Here is a 23012-nt window from a genome sequence, read left to right as displayed (position 1 = left end):
AAAGTCGAGGTTATTCCAACTTCAAACATTTTTTTCTTTACCTGTAAAAGAATTTGTAAATTTCATTGAACAGTGAAGGGAAAAAAAGATAATCTTGCTGACCTGACTGAATCCAGCAGCCTGTCTGTGTAGACAGGCATAATGGTTCACAGTACAATGGTATAAATCAGTGTTTGTTTGCTAATATTATTGTCTATTAATAAAAGTGTTTCCAAATTGCATGGTATGGCATTTTGGAGATAATGATGGCTGTTCTCTACTTAGTGCTTTTAATAATTTTGTCAAGATTAAAGTTCAATTGCTATAGCATCTCATAGTGGGTAAAAGCATAAGAATAATACGTTTTGACCCTTCGTATCTTCCTCGACTGTTGGTGATCTGAGGGGTGGGGAGGTTCTCAGTAGTTTTGTGAGGTTGCTGCTGCAGTCACTAATGGATTGTTCTCTTCCCCACTTTGCCTTGCAGTTCTGATGTAACACAGCAGCTTTTTTTGGCTGTTCATGGTTTTCTGAGCTCTTACAGATGTAGTGTGTGTCCCATTCCAATTCTAAAGTGGCTTTTTCAGGTAAGGACCATACTGTTCCTGCAGTTACACTGTGTCTGGATAGACTGTTCTTCCTGAAGGCTGGTCATAGTACAGATAATTGGTACCAGTGAATCTGTTGCATTAGGTTAGCAATTTTTTAATCCAGAACAACTTTATTTCTGGGTTCTGATTATTTTTATTTTTATTTTTTTCTCCCCCCCCGAGGTCTGAAATATTTTGTCATTAGAAATGAAAACACTGGGAAGTAGCTTTTTTTTTTTTTTTTCCTCCATTTCCTCCTGAGTGACTGCAAAACCTCCTAACCTTGCCTGTCTTTGTACATGGCAATTCATCTGAAAATGGCACAACCCGTGCTGGATGATGAGGTATTTCAGGATGTCAAGTGTGGAGCAAATCAGAAGCAAACATTAATTTGTTTCCTTCCACCCTCAAAAAAATAAAAAAAAAGCACTCTGCAATTTGTACATACATCACCTTGTAAATCTAAGTACTGCATTCTGTATTTGTAAAAGTTGGCGTGCATTATGGCTCAAAAAGCCTAGGGACATAGAGACACTCAAAGGAAACGTGGCAGTTTTCTTTCTAGATGTCTGTGTTGGGAGTTTACATTATTCTGTTACTCTCAAAAATGCCCCTGTCCTATCTTCATTCTATTACTATTTGCCACTAACCATTCCTGAAATGAAAAATAAAACTGGACTGCCTGTAGGATTGCAGCCAGTCAGTTGACTTTCTTTCTGCTTCTAGCAAAAGGAGAACATTTTTGTCGTCTTACCTCATTCTCCCCAGCTGGGGAAAGATTGCCTTGCACTGCTTACGTGAGCTCTGGCATTCTTCAAATAAGGTGGGATGTGAGGCAGCTCAGTTTGCTCACCAAGCACAAGACTGTCTAGCACATGGGGGGCAAAACGAGGTGAAAGACACCAGGAAGCATGATGTGCATTTCTCAGTTGTATTTTTGCAGTTAGGCATTCATTGTTTTGGCTTAGTATTGAAGGTGCTCAATTTACCCATGGTTGGTAAAGGTTGCAGTCAATTCTCAGTTGCCCTCGCTTCTGTTTAAAGAGTTCAGTTTGGTCACAGGTAGAAATAGGTTCCAAAAGGATATATGATACCTCCGTTCTCTTTCTTCTCAATACCTTCTTGTGAATAGATGGATTCAGCTTGGGGTTGTAGCATTCTGATACTGCAAATAACTGCTTTTAACCTATTCACAGAACATGTGCACTGCTTGAAATGATCCATAATTATTCTGTTTTCTGTCTGTTTTGTTTGTTGCTGAAGAGGGCTTGATATTTATTTGCTGTTTTGTTGTTTTTATTTTACTAAAGGAAACTGATGTTGTGCTGCTCAGTATTTGACATATAGCTCTCTTTTTTTTTTTTTCCTCCACAGATGATGTCTGTTCATCCTAACTATTGTGTTTCCACCCAGATTTTAGACAGGTTGATAGAAATAACACTAAACAATGGTGAGTATTTGAGGGTTGGAGAACTTACCAACTGAGCAAAGTCATCTCTCTTCTGCTAAATAGAGGGGGGGGGGAAAAGCAATGGTTCTGTTCTGTGTTTCTGACACGAGTCAGAAACTTCTGTTCCTTATGTCTTGAATTGGTCCTCAGTAAGGGTGTGCAGGCTTTACCACAAGATGTCATCCTGGTGTCTATTTGCCTAGCAGTGCATGTGATACAGAACCTTTTACACTTGCTTCTATTCTTTCACAAATAGAATTGACCTGAGGAGGAGCCCAGTTTGATCAGAAATCCTTTCTGTCTTCTAAACTACAAAAGCTTTTAATGTAGGGGACTACAAGATGGTTTTCACCTAGTAGTACCCAACGCTGCATAGTTCACTTTCCAAATTAATGATGAAAGGAAAAACTGTATACATGTACAACTGTATACATGCACAGAAACACCTTGAAGGGTTGCTTGTTTGTGTGTTCTGCCTTCCTTCATCTGTACTCTAAAAACTTCTTGAGTATTAGATCCTTTGTATGTTCCCCATGTCTTCATTTAGAGCCATCACAGTCACTGCTTCATTTAGGTTTGCCAGTTAACATCATTATAGTAATCAAGGTCACTTTTGAAGCACTTGGTCAGATCTATTGAAATTGTTCTGTGTATTCTGAATGTCATTGGAAACAGGACTTGTTTGGTATGAGAGGGATTGTAGCCTCCTTTGTTTGTTGCTTTGTTGGTGCTCAGGTTGTTTTGGAAGGAGTCACTGAAATTGATCAGTGAGTGTTCAGAGAACTCAGAGGTCTCAGCAGATCTCTGTATCTCCCTTGAAACAGGATCACCTACAGTTGCTCCTGAGAAGTTTGTTAATACAGTGTTGCCTCCTGTAGTCTCCAGAGTGTTCTGAGACATTCTGTTCTGTTGCTTAACTAAAGATGCATTTTTTTTTTTAACTGAGTAGAACATTAAGATCTGAAACTACAGTGTCTCAAGTGTTATTTGTTTATATTTGTGGATATTTTTCTTGAAGTAATAGCTGGATGTCACACGTGGTCAGAGCCATCACAGGTGTTTGATGCTTGAACTTTATGATCTTATTGGTCTTTCCAGACTTAATGATTCTACAAAGGTGTAGAATTTATTTAGTGTAAAGTACTGCATTAGACTACTGTAGCCCTGCTGTGGTTCTGCAAGTAGCAGCAATTCTTCTGAGATAAGAGCTAGTAGAATGGATTAAACTTCTGGAAAGGAATTAATGCAAATAACTGAAACTAATATGTCCCATATCTCTTACTTGTAGCCTCCATCAGTGATGAACAGTCTAAACTGTGGATCCCTTCACTAGCTGATGTGACAACTGTTTTTGTCAATATGGGTATTATGTTTAGGTCTCTCTTCCCACTGCAACATCTTCAGCCCAACTTTAATGAGCGTGATATTATGTAAGTGTTTTCATTTTGATATCTGTTGCTTAGGTCCTTGATGACCCTTTAAAGTCTTCTGCTTAGAATCAGTGTTGTTTGTTGCCCTACAGCTTCCTAAGGGGGGTTTGCAAGAGTTGTAGCCTAACTGTAAATAATGACTTAAAGTGTGTGTGCACTGCAGCTCAGGACGGTTGTCATTTGAAGGTGTATAAAACATGCAGGGTTTTTTCCTTCAATTTGATGCAGATAAGGCTTTGTGGTCATTTAAATTGCTGATTGCTCCAATTAGTGTCTCTTTTATTAGAAGTCAGATGCAAGGAAGGGTGAGCAAAGAGCAGCTGGGAGGATTTGCCAACTCTGCCAGTCCTGCCTTCTTCTGTTTACCAGAAAGCAATCTAATGAATGTCATCAAGGTGAGAAAACCCCACTTAGTACACACAGGGATTTTTATTCTTCCAGCCCTCGTACCTTAATTTAGCTTTGGGCATGGTCCTTTGAGTAGATAAAACCCTAGCATAGCATCTAGCTTCATGTTCAGCAAATGATCCTTCAGGAGCTGCTTGGGGGGGGGTGAAGGGGAGGGGAGAAAATAGAATGCAGACAATTACTAGGAGATAAGATATGGATACATAAATGTTACAGTGACAAGCTGTTGCTTGAAGGAAATTTTACCGTGGTGCAAAACTTAAGTTCTCATTACACTTTAATAGAATCTAATTTCAGATTTTAATGTTATTTTTGTTTTTTAAGTTTTTAGACTTCTGCACAACAGTAATTCAAGATGGATATACAGATCAAGAAATACTGCTGCTGCTTCTGTTGCTTTTTAAAATAAGCTTGGACAAACAGCTGAAGCAAATTTCTTTAATAGATTTCCAGTGCCTTCTCAAAAAGCTTCTGATAAGTATTAAAGACTGGGATACAAAGGTAACTTTGGAATTCATTTTCTAGTATTAAGTTATGGAAGTGCAATTTAACTTTTAAGAAGCTTGTTTCAATTTATTTTTGTTTGTTCCTTGGCATAATAGAAAAGTACTGCTTGAAAATGTAACGTGAACAAATTGAGGGCTTTTCAGCTCTGTGGGATTTGGGAGGTGATTGGGCATACTGGGAAAGTGTTTGCCCAGTAATATAGTTTGTCTCTTCTGCACGGGGCTGTTGTACTGAGCTTGCAGTGATTTGGGTGAATACTGATTAAAGATAGCTGTTAGAAAGAATAAAACCAGTGATTGCAAGGAGCAAAACCAACCTGATCACAGCCTACTGCAAAATGCTACTTAGCAGGGAGTGGGAGTATCTTCGTGTGCATCATCTCTTGCTAGCCCAATTCTTAACATCTATGCTGTGTATTTTGCTTGGGAGCAGATGTGTATTTCTTTGCAAATAAAACAAACTCTGGCTGTATCCACCACTCAGTAATCTGGGGATTTTTAAAATTGTTTTTGTTCTTTTAAAGATGCCTGAGCTCTGCCTGGGGGTGAGCGAACTCTCCAGTCAGCACCATAATCTGCTGTGGCTGGTTCAGCTGGTGCCCAGCTGGATAACACGTGGACGGTAATGGCACTACACAGCTGGTCTAGTTTGTAAACCCAAAGCCTGATAAATGCAGTAGCTGTTACAGAGCTGGTGGTTTGGGGTTGTTTTTCTTAATTCTTCAAAACAAGCAAAAAACCAAACACCAAACAAGCAAAAACAGCACCGAACCAAGTATTTGGGTTTTCTTGTATGTTTTGGTTGTTGTGTGTGCAGTTTTTGTTTGAATATTGTTTCTTCATCACCTCTTCTGTGGAAAAAGGGTTATTTTCCATTTCATGGACTGCAGACCTACTGGTGGTTTATAGTAGAAAAACAATTGACAGTTTCAGATTCAAACATCTGTCACCATTTTTGTCTGAATGACCAAAAGTTAAATGTTCTTTGGATGAAGTATCTGATTTTTGTGTCAATCTGTTATGAGGTGTATGCTTGCAATAAATATTGTAGTGTATCTGAGAGACAACAGTGACTTTGCCCCTTGCTTTCGGACTTGGGGGCAAGTAGCAGTCTTAGGCACATGAAAAGCTGCATTAAGGCAAGAGTATTTATGTCTTAATAATATTAAGTTATGTCTTAATAGGTTAGTAACATTCTGTAATGCAGCTTTGCTACACTTTGTAGCAACGGTGTGAGTGTAAGATGTTTCCTGGGAAATGAATTTTTAAAAATCCCATACTTGTTTTTCAGGGAAGTAAGACGACGCCTTAGCCTTGTGATAATTGCAAAGCTTCTTAACAAAAAGCACATGAGAATACCTGACGACTGTGACAAGCAGGTACTGCACGTCTGAGTGTAGAAAACATCCATTTTTGGATGTTTTCTTGTTTGTTGTTTGTGCTTGAATGTACTTTGTGTCGTACCATAAGCCTATTTTCCTGTTTAAGAGTGGCCAATCACTGATTTTTGTTTAGATTACTAATGGAAGTGTTCACACTTCATAAACATATGAGCACTTTAGTTTATGAATAGTCGAGAATTGCCAAAGCTTAAAAGCTTTAATGTTAAAAGTCCCAGCTCTAGATGTTCTTGTCTTAGATAATGTGATAGTGGTGCTGTGTTTCACATTCTCCATTGCCAGTAAAACAATCCCACTTGTAAATGCACATGTATCTATAGATGTCTCTTCTGCATCAGTATCTGGTGTACATGAAGCCTTCTAATCTGCTAGAGAAGATGAGAAAAGATGAGCAGCAGAATGTCAGTGAAGAACACATTAAAGAACACATTAATATAGAGCTGGAACAGGAGGTATGTAGCCAACAGGACTTTTTTTTTTTTTTTTGCATTTGTGGTTTTTTTACACCTTCTGCAATTTTGAAAACAAATCTTTTTATTGTAAACCAATTTAGAAAAACTTCCATTCAGCTGAAAATTCAGAATTGGTTTGGTTATTTGAGTCTACTATGAAATGTATTAGCAAGTATTTTGGTCTGGATATAGGTGATGTGGAAATTAATGCCAAACATGAACTTAATTTTCAGTAACTGAAAGCTCAGGAGGCTTTGTGGGCTAGCTAGGTAACTTAAAACAGCATAATACTGTTTTTAAATGTTATATGAATGTATTATTTCCAATTATTTAGGAAAAAAAGTCTGTCCTCTTATTTGTCTGTTGGAGGTGCCACTGAAGCCATAACACCAAATTATTAAAGCAGCAGGAATGCTATATGTTAAGATGGTTTTGGCTGCTACAGCTCTGCTCATTTCTCTACAGGTGTATTACTTAATCTACATCCTCCTCCATCTAGTCAGTGAAGCTAGTTTCTTTGACACTGTAAACTCCGATCAAAGGGTAAGTAACTTCAGTGACCAGGTCTTTAGATTTTGAAATACTAATTAATTATCATGCACTTCTGGTCTGTTGTGAGAGAAACTTTTGCTCAGAGGCAAAGCAAATGCAGAAGGGCTTTTCTCTGCAGTAAATGCAAAGAAAAACTTTTACATAATTCCACTTGGAAAAATGCAGAAAGATAAGGCTGTAGATCAGCAGAAGTGTTATTTTTCACAGAGTAAATGGAGATAAATACAGATTCTCAGAACTTCAGTGAACCTGTGTGAAATTTGTGAAGCTGAAATTTTTCAATCTAGAAGAAAAACGCTTTGAAAACAACCTGTAAAATACGCTGAAACATACAGCTGTGTTGGGGTGCAGTCATGTGGCAAGTGAAGGCTAGGACTGTATCTCTCCTGCTCTCTTCAGCAGTATTTCCCTTGTGTTGCAAAAGGAATATCTCTTAACCAAGACCTTCTGTTTGGCCTTCTGGTAATCTCGATTCAGATTTCTGCAAGCATTTGCTGTGAATTGCTTGCTTCACAGTGTTTGTGCAAGTCTTCTGTCCCATTGAACCACTCCTGACTGTTAAGAAATGTCATATGATCTCGTGAAGATGCTGGTAAAGCATAATGTTTGCTTACATTTTACAGAGTGTAGAATAGTTTAGTGACCTCTGGAGGTCATCTGATCCAACCACTCTATTCAAGCAGCGCTGCCTAGAACGGGTTGACCTAACACCATGGCAAGACAACTTTTGAATATCTTCAAAGGGTGAAGCTGCCTAACCTTTCCTGCAACCAGTTTGAGTACTCAGCCACCTTCAAGTGAAGTGTTTTCTCATATTCAAATGAAACCTCCTGAGTTTCAGTTTGTGCCTCGTTGCCTCCCATCACGGGAACCTCTATTTTAAAACAATCCCACTGGCTCGATCCTCTTTGCAGCGTCCCATCAGATATTTTTAGACATTGATAAGATCTCCCCAAACCCTCTTATTAGGCTAAACAGTCCCAACTCCTTCTGCCTTTTCTCAAAGGAGAGGTGTTGTAGACCCTTAATCGCTTTGGTGGCCTTCCACTGTACTCTGCAGTGTCACTCTGTGCTGACTGGGCACCACACTGCAGATGCAAGGAGGAAAGGATCACCTCCCTCAGCCTGCTGGCTGATGTCAGAAAGACAGAGCAGCAGGACAAGTAGCCAGGTGGTTGGAGTCCCCTTTTAAGATCAAAGCCTGTGAATGTGAAGCTGCTCTTGTGTCTGTAGAGGGCCTCATCTGCTTGTTCTTCCCAGTCAGGTGGCCTGCAGCAGGTACTGCTGTAATGTCACCTTTACCTGTCCTCTCTTTAGTTCCAACCCATAAGTTCTCAGTGGAGTCTTCATCCATCCTCAGGCAGCTGCTTTTACTCATAGAGAGCATCACACCCTTGTCCTCTTCCCATCCTGTCTCCCCCGAAGGGCTTAGGGCTTCAGTTTCCTACTCGATTGCAAAGAGGTGATTGTATGCTGTAATATGAAGTCAAACCATCTTTGGTGTAGAAAATACTTATATTGCAGTGACCTTCTGAAATTTGTTCTTTATAACTGCCTTCCTGAAGATTTATGATGGGGATTTTAAATTCAATTAAAAAACAAAACAAAAATCAAAAACCCTGCAGCCATATACACAAACCACTTGTATTTCTGAATTTCTTGATGAAGAAATAGTCTCCTCTTGAATGTGAGATGTGGGGTGGAGTTGGACAGTAGCTGGATATTGTGCAGGTTGGACATTGTATGAAATTGGTATTGTTATTTCAGTCCTACTTATCTTTCAGTTGGATGGGGTGAACTGTCATTGAGGCACTTGAAAACGTTTAAAAGTAGAATTTCATTGTGTTTCACTTAGAGAGTGCAGCCTCTTTGCGGCAGGTTAGTGAGAGACTGAGAGCAGGAGTTTTGTCACGAAATTCACAGCACGTCAGATCTTGGAGCTGTTAGTGGGGGATGGTGGAGTTGCAAAACTGTTACTAAAGCCATCGGAAGCATAGAGAGAAGTAAGAAGATCAGTGCATAAACCCTGTGCATGTTTTACCTACTCAGCTAATTCTTATGGGCTGCAAAAGGAAATTACCTGAATCATGGTTACTGAAGAGGTTATTTTTAGCTGTTGTAACTTCAGAACCCTTTTCCATCAGTGAAAGACCTGACTTGTATTTTTCTTGCTGCTTTGGGAACGGAGGGGATTTACAAATTAGCTAGCAGGAACTTCAACGTTTGTGATGTGTAGCTGGGTTCTCATGAGTCTTTAGAATTACTTATTTAAGCTCATAGAACTTTTAAGTCAGGTGTGTATCAACAGCTGATACAGGATCTTGTAGTCTTGCTTTCTTTCTTCTCCTCCCTTCCTTACTTTCTAGTTCAGAGAAAATTTCAGATTAAAGTATGTATTTTTTTTTACATTGAAATAAATATTTGAAGTAAATATTTTAGTTTCAGCACGATCACTTAAATAGCCCTACTTTTTTTATCTTTATTTAGCAACACTTACTGAAGTTTTGTAGTACCTTGGATAAGCACATAAAATGTGATATTAGGGAAGATGCAAGGCTGTTCTATCGAACAAAGGTAAGACACCTTTTCTTGTTACTTTTGTTTGGTCTTTTCTAGTGTTGTTCCCTCATCTCAACACTGGAAGTTCTAAGACTTCCTTGTGGATTTATTTTTCCTGGTTTTGCTGTCTCTGTACCCATGAATGCAGATCTGTTTTAATGCACTGAAAATACTCTTTTCTAACAACAGGATGCTGACAACACTAAGATGTGAGCTCGTCTTCCTCTTAGGAAGGCATCTCAACTTTCAGACCAACAGAGTTGTTCCTTTTCTCTCCCATGGCAATCTCTGATAACTGACAGGAATCAGTCTTGTACTTTCAGGAATGGAGGCAATGTGCAAAGCTGGATACAGAGGGCAGAAGAAACTAGCCAGACTCTCTTGTGTGTCCTTTATTTTCAAAGTAGTTAAGTTAGTTGTTAAAACATTGTGTATTTATGCCAACACTGCATGTGGTGTAGCATCAAGCTTGGCTAGTTGTCTTTCATTTGCTTTGTGGCGTGTAGCTTGCTAATGGTAGTCCTAACTCTGCCTTTCATGCTCTGCATGCTGTCATAGCATCTCAGCATTGAAAAGCATTGCCTTCTTCAGCTTTATGTCAGATGTTTGCAGTTGTGTTCATAACTCTCAAAAGGGCCGTGGGATTTTTATTCAGCCAAAGGGGTTAGAGCATGGATCCTTCCAATGAGTTAATGAATCTTGCCTTGAATTTTTGAATCTCAGTTCCCTATTCTGTTTTCCTTGCACTGGGGGAGGATAACCTTGCTCTGTTTTTCCCTGTTGCTACTTGTATTTTTTTCACTGTAGCACTGCTACCAGAAGACACCAGTGTGCTGGGTTTTACATTGAACGCAGAGCAAATCTCAGCTCTAGTATTTCACACCTGCTTGTGGTTGGCTCTGAGGAGGAAAAAAACGAACAAAAAAACCAACACCACCAGGTTTTTGTATAAGGAATTCATTTTGGAATTGTGGTGCTGCGTCCTTGGCTTCTGTGATTATATTGTCAGGCACCTTTTCTAGTTAGAAACAAGAAGACCCACGTCACAAACCTAACTGAACAGTGGCTGAGATAGTTTTTGGAGGCCAGAGGCTTGTGTGGTGAATTCCAGACACTTAACGTGGAAAATCACGTGTTTGTGTAGGTACCTGAGTTGGGGATCTTGTTGGTGTTGAGTTGGTGATGCTCTCTGCCTGTTGTCAAACCGTTCCCTCCCAGAAAGCCTCGAGTGTTGGGTTTTTTGGTTTGGGTGGTGGTGGTTGTAATTTGTGACTTTTTTTTTTTACCAGAAATGGCTGAACTAATCGCTCTGAATTTGCAGGTAAAAGACTTGGTTGCTAGGATATACGGCAGATGGCAAGATCTGATACAAAACAGTCGGATTACTCAGGTAATGTAATGAAACTATTCCTATTTATTTTCATATTGCAGAGTCGTTTGTATTCTTTAGTTAACATTCTGTCTTTGCTCGCTTCGGTATAACAGAGATATCACCTTTATCCTCAGAAGTTCTCAGCTGTTCTCAGAAACGGCTTATGTAACACCCCGAAGTGCTAACACTGAGTCAAGTTGCAGGGCCTGGCTCTGATTACAGTCATTAGCAGATGCTTTAGAAGGGACTTTTGAGTGGGGCAGGAATGCGGTGAGGCACTTCCTGCTGTTGTCTGGCAGTTTGACTTGGAGGCTACTCCAGTCCAGTGCTCTAAACACATCTGTTCAACAGCTCTTGATGAACACAGCCCCTCCAACCTGTCTAATTCTGTGCAATGATTAGGAAAACTCTTTAATACTTTGTAATCTAGTGAATTTCTACCAGGAAGTTTAAATTACATATATATGCTTAGTACTGATTTCCATTAAAAATTAAAAACTGTGTAATTAAACGTTTGTCTCTAAAGCATATTTGATCAGTCAAAGCAGTATTCAGAAAAAGACATCACTTGTAGTATCTAAGGTTTCCTGCTACAGGAAGGGAAGTGAATTAGGTGGCAGATGTGGTTGCAGAAGTTACTTAGCAGATGATGGAAGCTGGTAAAGATACAACTCTTAGAGACATTTGGATTTGATTCACATATGGGGATGGTGTTTCCAAATAACACTGTAGGGACTTGCAAACTGATGTGGTGATCTTACGCTAAGCAGTTGCCTGTTCTCCTCCTCACTTCAATGTTTGTTGGTTTGTTTTTTGTTTCTATTTTGTTTCTACTCTTCAGGGAAAGCTACATGACTTCTGGGAGCCAGATTCATGAGATCCTGCCTACATCAGGGAAATAACAACAACAAAAAAACCAACCTGAAACCAAGGAACGTATAGAAGGAATGGAGCTTCACCTTGATCGGAATGCAAGAATTACTGGTCGCCTGAATTAGAACCTGAGCTTGGTTCAAGCAAATACGAAAAACAATCCAATTTGATTGGCATTGCTTTTACCTTGAATGTGGTACTTCTGAAAGTGGGTGAACTGAAGCAGCAGCTATTTCTATAGCTCTGTCTGGATTGAATTTTATCATGTTGAAAGTTGAAGGAAGTTTTCTTATTTCCATTGTTAATCGTGACATGTCTTTGGAAACTCTGCGTGTTGGTTTTCTTGCCAGCACGCACCTATAAGTATTGCTTTGGGATAGCTAGGAAAGAACTGCCCTGTGAAATATGAGTCTAGAAACAGTATTAGATCTTCTCTGCTGTAAGCAGATGAGGAAGTGCTTCACTACTGATCTGAATAGCAGAGCTGCCCACACATCTTGATCCGCAAAGCAAGATCAATTGGTATGACCGTCCAGTGTCTCTAAATAATAAAATATGACGGTGATGTGTGCACAAGTGATGGGGTGTTTTGTTCACTTGAGGGTGGAGACAGCTGAAGAGAGGCTGTGCCCATACAATATAAGTGGATGCTGCTTTGCTCTGTTGTTGTCTTCTAACAAATAACAAAGCAGAACTTATTACAAATAACAAAATAGCATTTGCTGTTACTGCAGTGCATTCATTTTAACTTCCTCATCTTCAGATGTTATTTATGCAGTGAATGTGACTGCACAGGAAGTGATTTTATAAGATCCTATTGTAAATGAGCTCTCATTACACCAGTGGTCTTGTACTACTCTTTAAAGAAAAATACCTTTAAGCGCTTTCTCTAAATGGAGAAAATGCTGTTCCTAAACTATCAAGTCAGTGTAGATTTGAGGTGTCCGGTGCATGTGAAAGTAACTGAAAGCTGTATGAGGTCTGAATTCCTTTGTGCAAAGTCTTGCTGCATACACAGCGTGAGCGCAAAGCTCCATGAGCTGTGTTTGCAGCCATCAGAGAGAGATGTAATCCCTCCGTGTGTGCTTTCTGTGTGAATGCCATAATTTAAATGTACACTGTGTTTTGTCTGTGGTGTTTGTGTATGTGTGACAGAAAGTTTGTGTTGGATAGGATACCAAATGGAAAATCCAGATTTTTTTAATGCTACTACATTTGTATTTTATAATATTGTTTCCTTTTAATTTTTGTAGATTGACCTATCTTCTCTTGTACAGTAAATTTCCTACAACTTGACAGGAATGTAAAATAAGGTTAAAATTAAAGTTAAATCTTAAGTCTGCATGTTGTGTGTAAAGGAGCTGCTGTAAGTGGGGGACAGCCTCCAGGGAGGGTGTTTGTTGGGGAATCCCATTCAGTGTTTTGTCTTTCCTTTCAAACGTGGGTGGCTTAGGCGAAGTCTGCAGTGTCTCTGTACCCTTCACAGGATTATTAACTTCTCTTCGTCCCCGCCACGTTCGTCACTATCTGAGGACAGAAAGAAGTCCCTTTTTTAATCCCAGCATGTCACTTCAGAATTGGTTGAATCTACCTCAAAGGGAATCTCTGACAACAGGACTGGCTTAGGCTGAAAATAGGAATGGTGTGTTGGTATACAGGTATGCCACTGCTATCCTCTGCTCTGCCCATCGTTCCCTGTGTGACAGCATTCCGTCTGGTAGCAGTTGCTTCTTATGTTGAATATATTGTATGTGATTTTTATTAATGTTTCTATCTTTTTCTCGCTAATGTTGTATACAGTTTTTAACAGTACGCTTACTTTAATGTGTATGTATTTTCTTACCATGTAAAATTGAATTTGTGATCCTGTATATTTTGGAGAAGGAAAGGGGTGAGATTTAGATCAGTGTCTTTCTTTGTTCCTTGTATTGCAGTTTGGAGCACCTTCAAAGTGTTGGGGATGTTTTTCTGTACAAAATAACCACTTTGATATTTGCTTTTATTCAGTACACCAATGAGAAAATCAGATTTTTCTAATCCGATGTCTGTGCACAAAGTCAACACATCAACCACTGCACAAAAATATGGCTGCAGGTCCTATTTGGGTCTTCTGCAGTGCTTAGGTTCACAGCCGATTAGCTTACTATAAATGGAGAGTCTTGGAGTAATTCTTAGCTCTGCCAGTTCTGTGTTTTCATGCTTGATGCCTGTGTATACATTCTGGCTTTTTTTCCCCCTCCTCCTTTGTCTGGACTTCCCTCCATCTGTCTGTAGCTGAGTACCAATCCCCCTGTTGCTCCATCTGGACTTTGGTTGAATTGGAGCTTGTCTGTACCCCGGCAGAGGCGAAACCAAAGCATTGCTGCAGCATCTTAAATGGGGCTGCTGAGCTGAGTGCTGCTCCAGGACTGCAAGGAACGGCCCAGCAAACCTGCTGCTATCTTCTTTCACCCAGCCAGAAGTTACATGCATTGAAAAAGGCTGTTTGCACACTACGTGTCTTAACTGCTTTGGTTGTCTTCAGATAAGCGTTTTTGCACTGAAGTTTATCTTTTGATATTATGTTGGTTGTATTAAGAACCATGTTATCTTGTCTCATGGGCAATTAGCTGTACTTTATTGCAGTAATCACAGATAAAAAAATAATAATAATAAAAGTGGACTATAAAATATATATTTGTGGCTTTTTTTCTTTTTTTCTCCTGACAAGCCTCTCTATGGAACTTAAAAAAAAAAAAAAAAAAAAAAAGTTTGTTCCTAAGTTGAAGAAACCTGCCTGCAAAGCTATTTGCACATCACATGTCTTCCCAGACCTGTTGTGGAACTTGGTAATGGAAGGGGATTTCAGAAGTGCTGAACGGCTCGCAGGCAGGGCTGGCTGGAGGGCAGTGGGATGTGGGTGCATCATTGATGCAGTGGCTGCAGGAGCTCTCTCAAGTCCCCACAGCCGAGAGTTGAGCTGAGAATACCTTTGGGAAAAGGTGATGAACAAACACTTATGCTGCTATAAACGACACAGCAGCTGCAGAGATAGTTACCTGATAGGATTGAGAGGTGATATTTTAACGTGGTAGAAGACCTTCTAAAGAGGGATGGATACTGTGGTGTTAGCTTTCTGAGCACAGACAGGAGAGCTCTGCCTTCATCCAAGGGCTGTGCGTGGCCTTGTCCTGCAGCACTGCCCTCACCCAGCTGTGTCTTCAGAGGGAGGTTTGAGCTGAAGCTTCCAGGCAATGGGCTGAGAGGGGATTCTCCCGCAGGACGCAGTACTTCAGGGCATGACATTGCACTGGTCACGTATGTTTGTTCTATGTGTTTCCTGGACTGAGTTTGTTTTTTTTTTCCCCAGCAGTTGTGCAAGTTTGGTGGGTTTTTGTTTTTTTTGGTTTTTTTTTCCTACTGGAAAGGGCAACTGAGGCTATTGCTGGAGGCAGCCCTCCCATTCCTTCTGCAAACTCATTCCAAGGGCTTACAAACCCTTCCAGCCCAAAGCTCCCTGGTGGGAACCACCCTGCCGTGCCAGAGGGGCCCGCTGCGTTACTGCTTGGCCCGCTCGAAGGAAAAGGCTCCTGGGATCGACTCGGTGCAGGGAGGCAGCCCGCAGCACAGCAAGGCGGCGCGCAGGGCGTGCAGGAGCCTGCCCGGTGCGATGCGGCTGGGGGAGCAGGGCAGGGCACGCTTATGGAACACGGCGTGGTTAAGGGGCTGCCCAGAGGTCAGGCGGCCGCGGACGGCTTTAGCTCGTGCCTTGTGGTTTATATTATCCGAATGCTCTCAGTGACGTTCGGATTGCGATTCTTCCCGTCTTCCCCTGGGCTGCCAAATGCCTTGATGTTCTGCCTCGTGGATGTTTTGCCGGCTTAACTGATGGGGCCCCTCCTTATCTGGTGTTGAAAAGGACTTTCCGTGCTGGGGAACGGCCTGGGCTGCTGCTGGGAAGGCTCCTAGGGAAAGTAAATTCCTCGAAGGGCCGGTCCTTAGCGAGGCGCTTTTAGTTTTGTCTGACTTCTTTCAGCCGGCATTTCTTCGTCTTTGTAGTCAGGAATTTGAAAGGGAACGCTTTACCTGCTATCAGAAGCGGCGCTGGGTGGTGAGAGAAGGAAGACATTCCCGTCTTCCTGCCTTGATCCTTTGCCGCGGGTGCTGAAAGCGAGTCCCCATGCCTGCAGTGAGTGCTGCCTGTCGAGATGTGTTTTCAGGTGGCCTTTAAGCGGCATTCAGACGCGTTGCAGCTCTGTGGATGTCTCCCTCAGCCTGGTGAGCGGCACCTCGTCTCCTCCAGCCTCCCCGCCCCCTCCCGGCTCCCTGCAGGGAGGTATCAGGGAAGGAGGTGGCAGCTCGGCCGGAATCCTTCCCGTGTCCGTCATCGGGGCGGCCCAGGCTCTGCCACCGGCCCGGGGCTGCCCGAGGTGGTTTACCCCTTGTGATGTGTGGAGGAGGGCTCCCGGCCGTAGGAAATGGGGCCGCTGGCACACACCCTTTTCCCCGTGCTTTCCTTTGGGCTGACGCTCACTGCTGCAGCTGCTAGAAGCCGGGTGAGCCGCGCTCCTTTCGTCCTGCAGGGTAAATAACATCTCTGCTGCTTTGGGACTGCTGGGCGAGGGTTCTTCAGCAGGGTTGTGACTGCTGGGGGACGGCTTAAAGGCTCCAGGGCTTTGCCGCTTAATTCCAGCTCTTTTCTCAAAGCCTGCTTAGAGATGGAGGTCCTGGCTGCTGCAGCTCAGTAGCAGGAGGTCCATCTCCTCCTAGCTGACCGCTGGGCTCCTACTGGAATAAAAATAACAGCTTAAGGCTGGCAGGCTCGGTGCTGGGGAGAGGAAGGCTAGGCGTTAAGTTTGGTGCTCTCTTCACGCTGCAGGCTTTAAAAAGGCAGCATAAATCAGCTGTGGGCTCCTCAGGCTCACAGAACTGATCTGCATGCTGGAAACTGAATCCGCTTGCTTTGCCCTACACCCAGCCGGAGGGAGGCCTGGCAGGTGATGCTCACCCAGGTGCTGTGTTGCGTATCACTTCTCTTATGCAGCCGTGGAGCGCTGCCTGCCTCCCCTGTGTACTGACCTATTTTGTCAGCATTTGGGCTCCAACACTGTTATGGTAAAGTTTGCACAGCACAACGTGTTTTTCATTCCGGTTGATTTTCTCTTTCTATTAGCCCTTTTTTTTTTTCTTTTGCCCTCATTCTGTTTTTCCCCGCAGTACGCGGCTGCTGTTTGCTGAGAAACTGTGTCAGCTTCCTCGTAATTAAGAGCCTGGCAGGAGCGAGCGCAGCGGCCGTTCTGGAGATGTCACCTCTGGCAGGGAGCTGACCGTAAGCTGGGGATGTGGGGTGGTGTGGGGGGACCCACCAGGAGCCCAGCACAGAGCAGTAAGTAACCCCCATCCCTCACAGCTGGGATGCTCCAGCTGCCCACGTCCTCTCGTCTAGCAGCTCCAGCTGCGTCGGAGCCAAGGTTACAGCCTTGTCTGGGTTCAGCCCTCTGGGATGGAGCCCGTGTGCGTGCACAGGGGAGGAACAAAACAAGCTGCCGTTGTCTGCAGGCTGCATCTCATCGGCTGGGAAATAAATAGTTGTAATGTTGGAAAGTGAGATGGATGGAGAGCTCTCCAGTCAAATGGCCTGAAAATGAGTGAATAGAGTGAAGTTACTCAGTGGTGCTCTGTAATTTGGCTTCAGACTCTGTAGTTCTTTTATTAGCACGGAGGCTCAAAGCGGACAAAAGGAGATGGTGGAGCTGGGGATATTCTTGCCTCAGGATGTTGCGGGGGCTGAAAGCAGAGATGTTCAAAAAACGTTTTAGTGGCAGAAAAATCCATCAGGGTCTGTGAAGTGAAAGCGGCCGTCCCTGGCTGAGATCTTCCAGGCTGTATCCTGCAGGCTGTGGGGCGGGGACCCAATCCCACCTCCCATCCCATCTGATAGATGATGTCGGCTAGCAGAGAAGCAAAAACAAGGGAATGTGAGGCTGGATTTTAAATCTTTCCCATGTGATACCTTCGTGACAGAATTCGGTATTTCCCTCTGTAGCTGCTGTGTCGGGTTTGCCTCTTGGGGGCAACCTCGGCCTGCTCCAGCCGTGGCAAAGACAAAAGGGAGTTAACGCGGTGGGGAGGGGGTGACTCACTGCGTCTCTCCCTGGCTTTGCTTTATCAGATAATTTTTGGCAATCGATGCAGTTATTTGCTGAAAGGGTTTAAGGGAAGCTGTCTAGGTTGGCCTGCTCGCCGCTTTTCAGAAATGACCCAGTTGCTTCTTGGAGGTCCCAACCTTGCCATCTTTCGAAGTTTTTGCTGCCTCGCTGTCCTTTGGAGAGCGTGGCACGGGAGGACTGCTGCTCTGCAGCTCCGGGCTAATGGGCAGCACATAAATCCGCTCGTGTAAGATTCACAGCGCTCTCCCGCTGCTCTTTTGCCAGGGATCCCTTGGGCAATCGCTAATCCTATCAGCGCTGTGGTTATCCTGACTCGTACGTAGGGGAGATAGCAAACTTATTGCTCCAGCTCCGCTGGAGTCCCGTGTTCGTGAGCAGACGTGCCACACAAACCCTGTCCATAAATAACCATTTACATTTATTTAAAGGGCGTTGAGGTATATGGTGGAATAAAAGGAGTATTATTCATGCTTCGTGCTGCGGTTCCTAATGGGGCTTAGCACGCTGATATGACCTACAAAGCTTGTTGTTTCGTGCCCGCAGTGCTCTGATGTTCTTCCTACCCCGAGGGTCAGAAATGACGAGAATAAACGATGGTGACGGGTGTCTGCCAGATCCCCGCTCCCTCGCCTTGGAAGTGTCCTTGCAGGGAGCTGCTGGTGACATTGCCTGGCAGGCAGGGGGACACTGCGTGCTCGGCCGCTCACGCGATATGCACGGAGCGGCCTTGGCGTGCCGTACGAAATCGATGCCTCCTATATGCATAGCAATGCATCCACGGTTGGCTTTTTTTCCCCTGAAGTGCAGTGGGAGGGCTGGCCGGGCCACCCATGTGCGATGGCTGCGAGAAGCCCCGGTGTCACAGACTGCATGCAACCTCACAGCTCCCAGCACCTCGGTGCAGCCCAGGAGCTGCGGGTGCCCAAGAGCTCTGCCTGCTCAGGTTGCTGGGCTGAGTCAGTCCTGCTGGGACAGCGGCCCGGCTCCGGCCAGCCGGCTGCTCATTAACCCAGCCCTGCGGTGTGCGCTTTGCTGGCTTTGACACTGGCTTTAATAGCTCCTTCCTCTTCTCTTTTTTTTTTTTTTCCTTGTTGTTTATAAAGGTAATTGGCTGTATGGATATGCATGGACATGAATCAAAGGAATTCAGCTGACTCTTAAGAAGCCCCATTTACACCGTCATGTAATAGGAGATTTGTGCTAGAACACCAGGATGTGATGAATGCTGCCCAGTCCATAAACACCTTAGGACAAAGGCTGTTTGTGAGTGAGACATTTTGGTGTAACTTCCCAAAATCTGACTGCGTAGGGGGAAAACCATCAGGCTTTGGAATACATTAACTTGGTTGAGCAGCAGAGGTAGTGGTGGAATGCAAACCAAAGGCTGCAGAGAAATTGCACTGAGCTGCAAAGCCTATGTTTGTTGAGAAGTTGCATGTCCCCACGGCACGTGCCCAAGGCTCCTCTGACATCTTTTGCATGAATTACCCCAGAACTTTAACAAACAGCACTCAGAGGGTACGGCTGCCATCTTCCTCAGATGGAAGCAAAAATCCACAATGTCACAGAGGCCGGGCTGCTTTTGGGATGCGTGCTGATAGATGTGTTGTTAGGAGGGAGATGTTTCCATGGCAAAGCATCACCCTCAGCGGGGCTGTGACCCTTGGGACCATCCTGTGCACTCACAGCATCGCTCTGGAGGAGAGAGGGAGCTGCGGGCTGTGCAGGAAGGCCTGAGCTCAGCCTTTGCCAGTCCTCTGACTTGGGAAGAAAACTAAAACCAGAGGCAAGACTGAAATAGCTCATTTTGTCTCAGCAGACAAATACTTGCTTTGAGCATCATTGTCGCTCAGTCTAAATTACTTTTAAATGTTGCTTGGGATTGGGCAGCCTTTCTCAGCTGCTCGCTGTGCAGCACCCCACTGGGGCAGTGCCTGTAAGGCCGAGCACTCGGATATCACAGTGATTCTTCCTGACGTCCACTTGGCTTCATTGTCTGACCCATGATTCCCCACCGAGGAGATGTCTCGGCTACATCCCAGCTGCACGCCTCTCCTCTGAACAAAGGGCTCTGTGCCCAGAGGAGGCCGGGAGCCATGGGAGGCTGGATGGATGGTCCTCTTGGGGATGGAGAGGAGAAGCTGCAGGCAAGAGGAGCTGAGAGCCCTCTTGGTAACGACAGCTGACGTTACCATAGGGCCAGAGGGATTTTAGCACCTGATTTGTTGTCCCTACCTCTCGTTTCACAGGAGCCTTGTCATGCACGGCACGGACAGGCGCCACTTGCAGTGCAGTCCCCCAGGGCACTCTGCTTTCGACACAGCCACGCAGCTCTCCCAGCTCTGCCGGCTCCCTGCTGCGCCTTCCTGAAGGCAGCCTTGCAGCCGCCCTCCTCCCCATCTCTGCAGCGCTTCTCTAGCAGATGTATTTTTAAATCCCAGCTCATAAATTTTGGAAGCTCCTCTCCTTCCCCCGCCCCCTCGCCCCTATCAAAGTGTCAGAGGCGAAGAAAAACCGTGAGAGTGATGTACGCGCTTAGCTTCGGCTGCCAGCGCTTGCAGGTTATTTACGGTGCTGCCGAGGCTGCTGCTTAAATCGTGTGGATGGCAGCAGCCCGGGCTCGGTGTGCAGGAGGGAGAGGTCGCAGCCCTTTGGTTGGTAGCGTGTGGCTCCGTCCCTGCCATCGCTGCTCATCCCTGGAGTTTTTCTGCTCCCTCCTGTCCCACCTGCTGCTGACCTGCCCTTGCCGTGTGCTGTCTGTCTGTCCGGACCGGCTGGGAAGGCTTCCCCTGCCTTTCCCTGGGGCAGCAGGGCAGGGGAGGGCAGGCGGAGGCTGCCGTGACTCAGCTGCTGCTCCCTGCAGCCAACCTGCACCTGGGCAAAGCATCCCCATTTCCACTTGTAAACGTCGGCACCGGGTGGGGGGAGTGTGGCATCCAATTGTGCAGAGGTTGGGGGCAGTGACCCCCGCTGCTGTACGGAGCCAGGGAAAAGTCTCATCCATAAAAGAAACTGAGCCCTAAGTGCCCGCTTGGAGCCGCAGCAGCAAGGACTGGCCATGCCCATGGCTTCTGGCACATTACAACTTTCTCAGACAAATCCTGCAATTGTAATTTTCCTTGCTGGCTCCCGGCCCCAAGGAACGGTGGTTCGGAAACTTTGCTCAACATTTCAATGGAAGAGGATCCTGTGCCTTTCATGCTCTGCGCCTACTGGAGCATTCATCTCAGGGCCGATGCGCTTGGCAAGGCTCACAAGAACTGCACCGGGTCAGGATGACCTGAGCACCAATGGCTCCTTGTGTCCAGCTCTGTGCTGCGCCTGGAGGGATGCAGGGGAGCTGGGGGGAGAGCTGCTGTCATTCCCGAGTTGGGTTCATCCAGAACCAAGGGGCTCTTTCTGCACCCCTTTCAATACAGCGTTGGAGCTGCGAGCTGGTGGGCACCATGCTGGATTATCATGGATTTCACAGGGTTTCATAAATCCCCAGCTCCCAGCACGAGGAGGTTTTGTAACTTGCGGCACCGAGCCAAATCCCTGCAATGGGGCTGCATCTTGCTGCTCTCGCTCGGAGCGAAGGAGGGGCAGCACCAGGAGCAGCCCGGCCTCCCCACCAAGTGCTTTCTGACCAAAGGCAGCAAACTGGGGGCAGCCTGGAGCACCCTGCGTGCCAAGGGCTGCGGCACTCTCCGCGTTGTGAGATGATCCCAGCAGTAAATGGAGCACTGTGGCTGTGTTGTCGTTAGCAGTGTCACTTGGGATGGTGGTGTGGTGTGATGTGGAAGCCATCATCATGCTGGCTGGGTGTCAGAGGGGCAAAGCGGGCTGCAGGCAGGCTCACTGGGAACCAGCTGGGTGTTCTGAGTGACACAAAGGGCAATTACAGAGCAGCCAGGCTGGGCTGGCTGGCTGGGCACTGCAGCGGCTCCTCTTCTTCCTCCCCACCCAGCTGCACTGCACCGCAGGGCTGGAGCAGGACTGTACTGTGTTGAGCCCCCAGCTCTGGCTGCAGCCCCAGGATGCATGGCAGCAAGGCCCGGCCTCTGCACCAGTGGGGCCCTCCATTGCTCCGGAGAATCTCATGGGGGCAGCAGAGCAAGCGGAAGCTCTGAAAATAGATCTGTTTCCAGCTGCCGATGACTCGTGTTAATTAATTAAAGCCTCGCAAGCTCAGGCCTGTAAATAGGCAGCGTGGAGCACACCGGGCTCAGCTTGCTCTTTGCTCATGCACTAATTACCCCACTCCAAGGCCAGGAGCTAGCACAGCCTGAATTTGGGCTTGGGGCCACGTGGGCGGACAGGAGTGCTGCTGCGGGACAGGACAGGATGGGATGGGATGGGACCGGGACCTGGGGAGAAAGGGGTTGAGCCATGGCTGGTGGTTGCAAACAGCTGTTCCTGTGCCCATCCCTGTACCAGGAAGGCAATTGCAGGCAACAGAGCCTCCTTGAACTCCCCATAGGGACAGCTGGCATGCAGGTGGCTCCCTCCATGCCATGCCACAGTGGAGTCGGGATGCAACCCAGGGGACCACACAATCTGAATTCTCCATCCCAAAAAAGCTGTGTGGGCAGTGCTGCTGCCCTGCCATGCTCTGGGTCCGGTTGGCTGTGCTGGGCAGGGCTGCAGTGAACCTGGTGCACAGGTGTCTGTCTTCCGTGAGGAGGGCAGGAGGCAAGGCGAGGTGCGGAGGAGAAGCGAGGACAGGAGGAAATGGCAATCAGCTGCTGGAGCGTGCAGGTGTGGCGGGAGAGCGGCCAGCAGCCTGGGGAGAGGGCAGCGTGCTGGGAGCGGTGCTGCACGGCTCTGCCAACACAGCAAGGAGGCACAGCACCCACCTCCCGCTCCAGCCAGCTTCCCAGTGCCCTAGATGCGACCTGCAGATTGCGTGCCGTGCTTGAGCTTCACGTCTTTGTGACGGATGAGGAAGGAGGGCTCAGCCACGTGGGGCAGAGAAGGCTCCAAGGGGCTCAGCACTCCTAGCACACCCCACGCACACGGTGCCAGCACCCCCAGGGCAGCACACCGGGGGATCTTTGGCTGCAAGCTGGCTGTGGTGCGATGAGGCCGTGCTGTTGTTTCCCCCATTAAGGACTTTGCCCTCACACAGCTCGAGGCCGGGCGCAGTGCCCGGCTGGGCGTGTAGGCTCGTGCACCTGGCTGCTGGCCGTGCTCCAGGCACCCACTCACCGGGTTCGGGGATCGGGGTGGCCTCAAGCCGGGGTGCTGCGGGACTTGGAGGTCACTCCCGCCGCTCTGCGCTCTGGCCCCCGCAGCACCTCAGGTCCGCGGC

General features: G+C 45.9%; 1 protein-coding gene across 1 annotated transcript in view; it reads left to right on the top strand.

Annotated features, from left to right (window-relative positions):
• The window catches only part of SLF2 (SMC5-SMC6 complex localization factor 2), a 28246-nt gene extending 14002 nt beyond the window's left edge, over positions 1-14244 (top strand). Inside the window, 12 exon segments of the mRNA XM_019617755.2 lie at positions 466-565; positions 1943-2018; positions 3307-3448; positions 3735-3843; positions 4181-4357; positions 4887-4984; positions 5654-5741; positions 6083-6214; positions 6680-6757; positions 9254-9340; positions 10647-10715; positions 11539-14244. Coding sequence (XP_019473300.1) covers positions 466-565; positions 1943-2018; positions 3307-3448; positions 3735-3843; positions 4181-4357; positions 4887-4984; positions 5654-5741; positions 6083-6214; positions 6680-6757; positions 9254-9340; positions 10647-10715; positions 11539-11574 — 1192 coding nt within the window. The 3' untranslated portion in view covers positions 11575-14244.
• Positions 14245-23012: the final 8768 nt, after the last annotated feature.

The sequence above is a fragment of the Meleagris gallopavo genome, chromosome 8 (genome assembly GCF_000146605.3).
Source record: "Meleagris gallopavo isolate NT-WF06-2002-E0010 breed Aviagen turkey brand Nicholas breeding stock chromosome 8, Turkey_5.1, whole genome shotgun sequence".
In the NCBI taxonomy this organism is placed as follows: Eukaryota; Metazoa; Chordata; class Aves; order Galliformes; family Phasianidae; genus Meleagris; species Meleagris gallopavo.
This window is presented reverse-complemented; position numbering and strand designations above follow the sequence as displayed.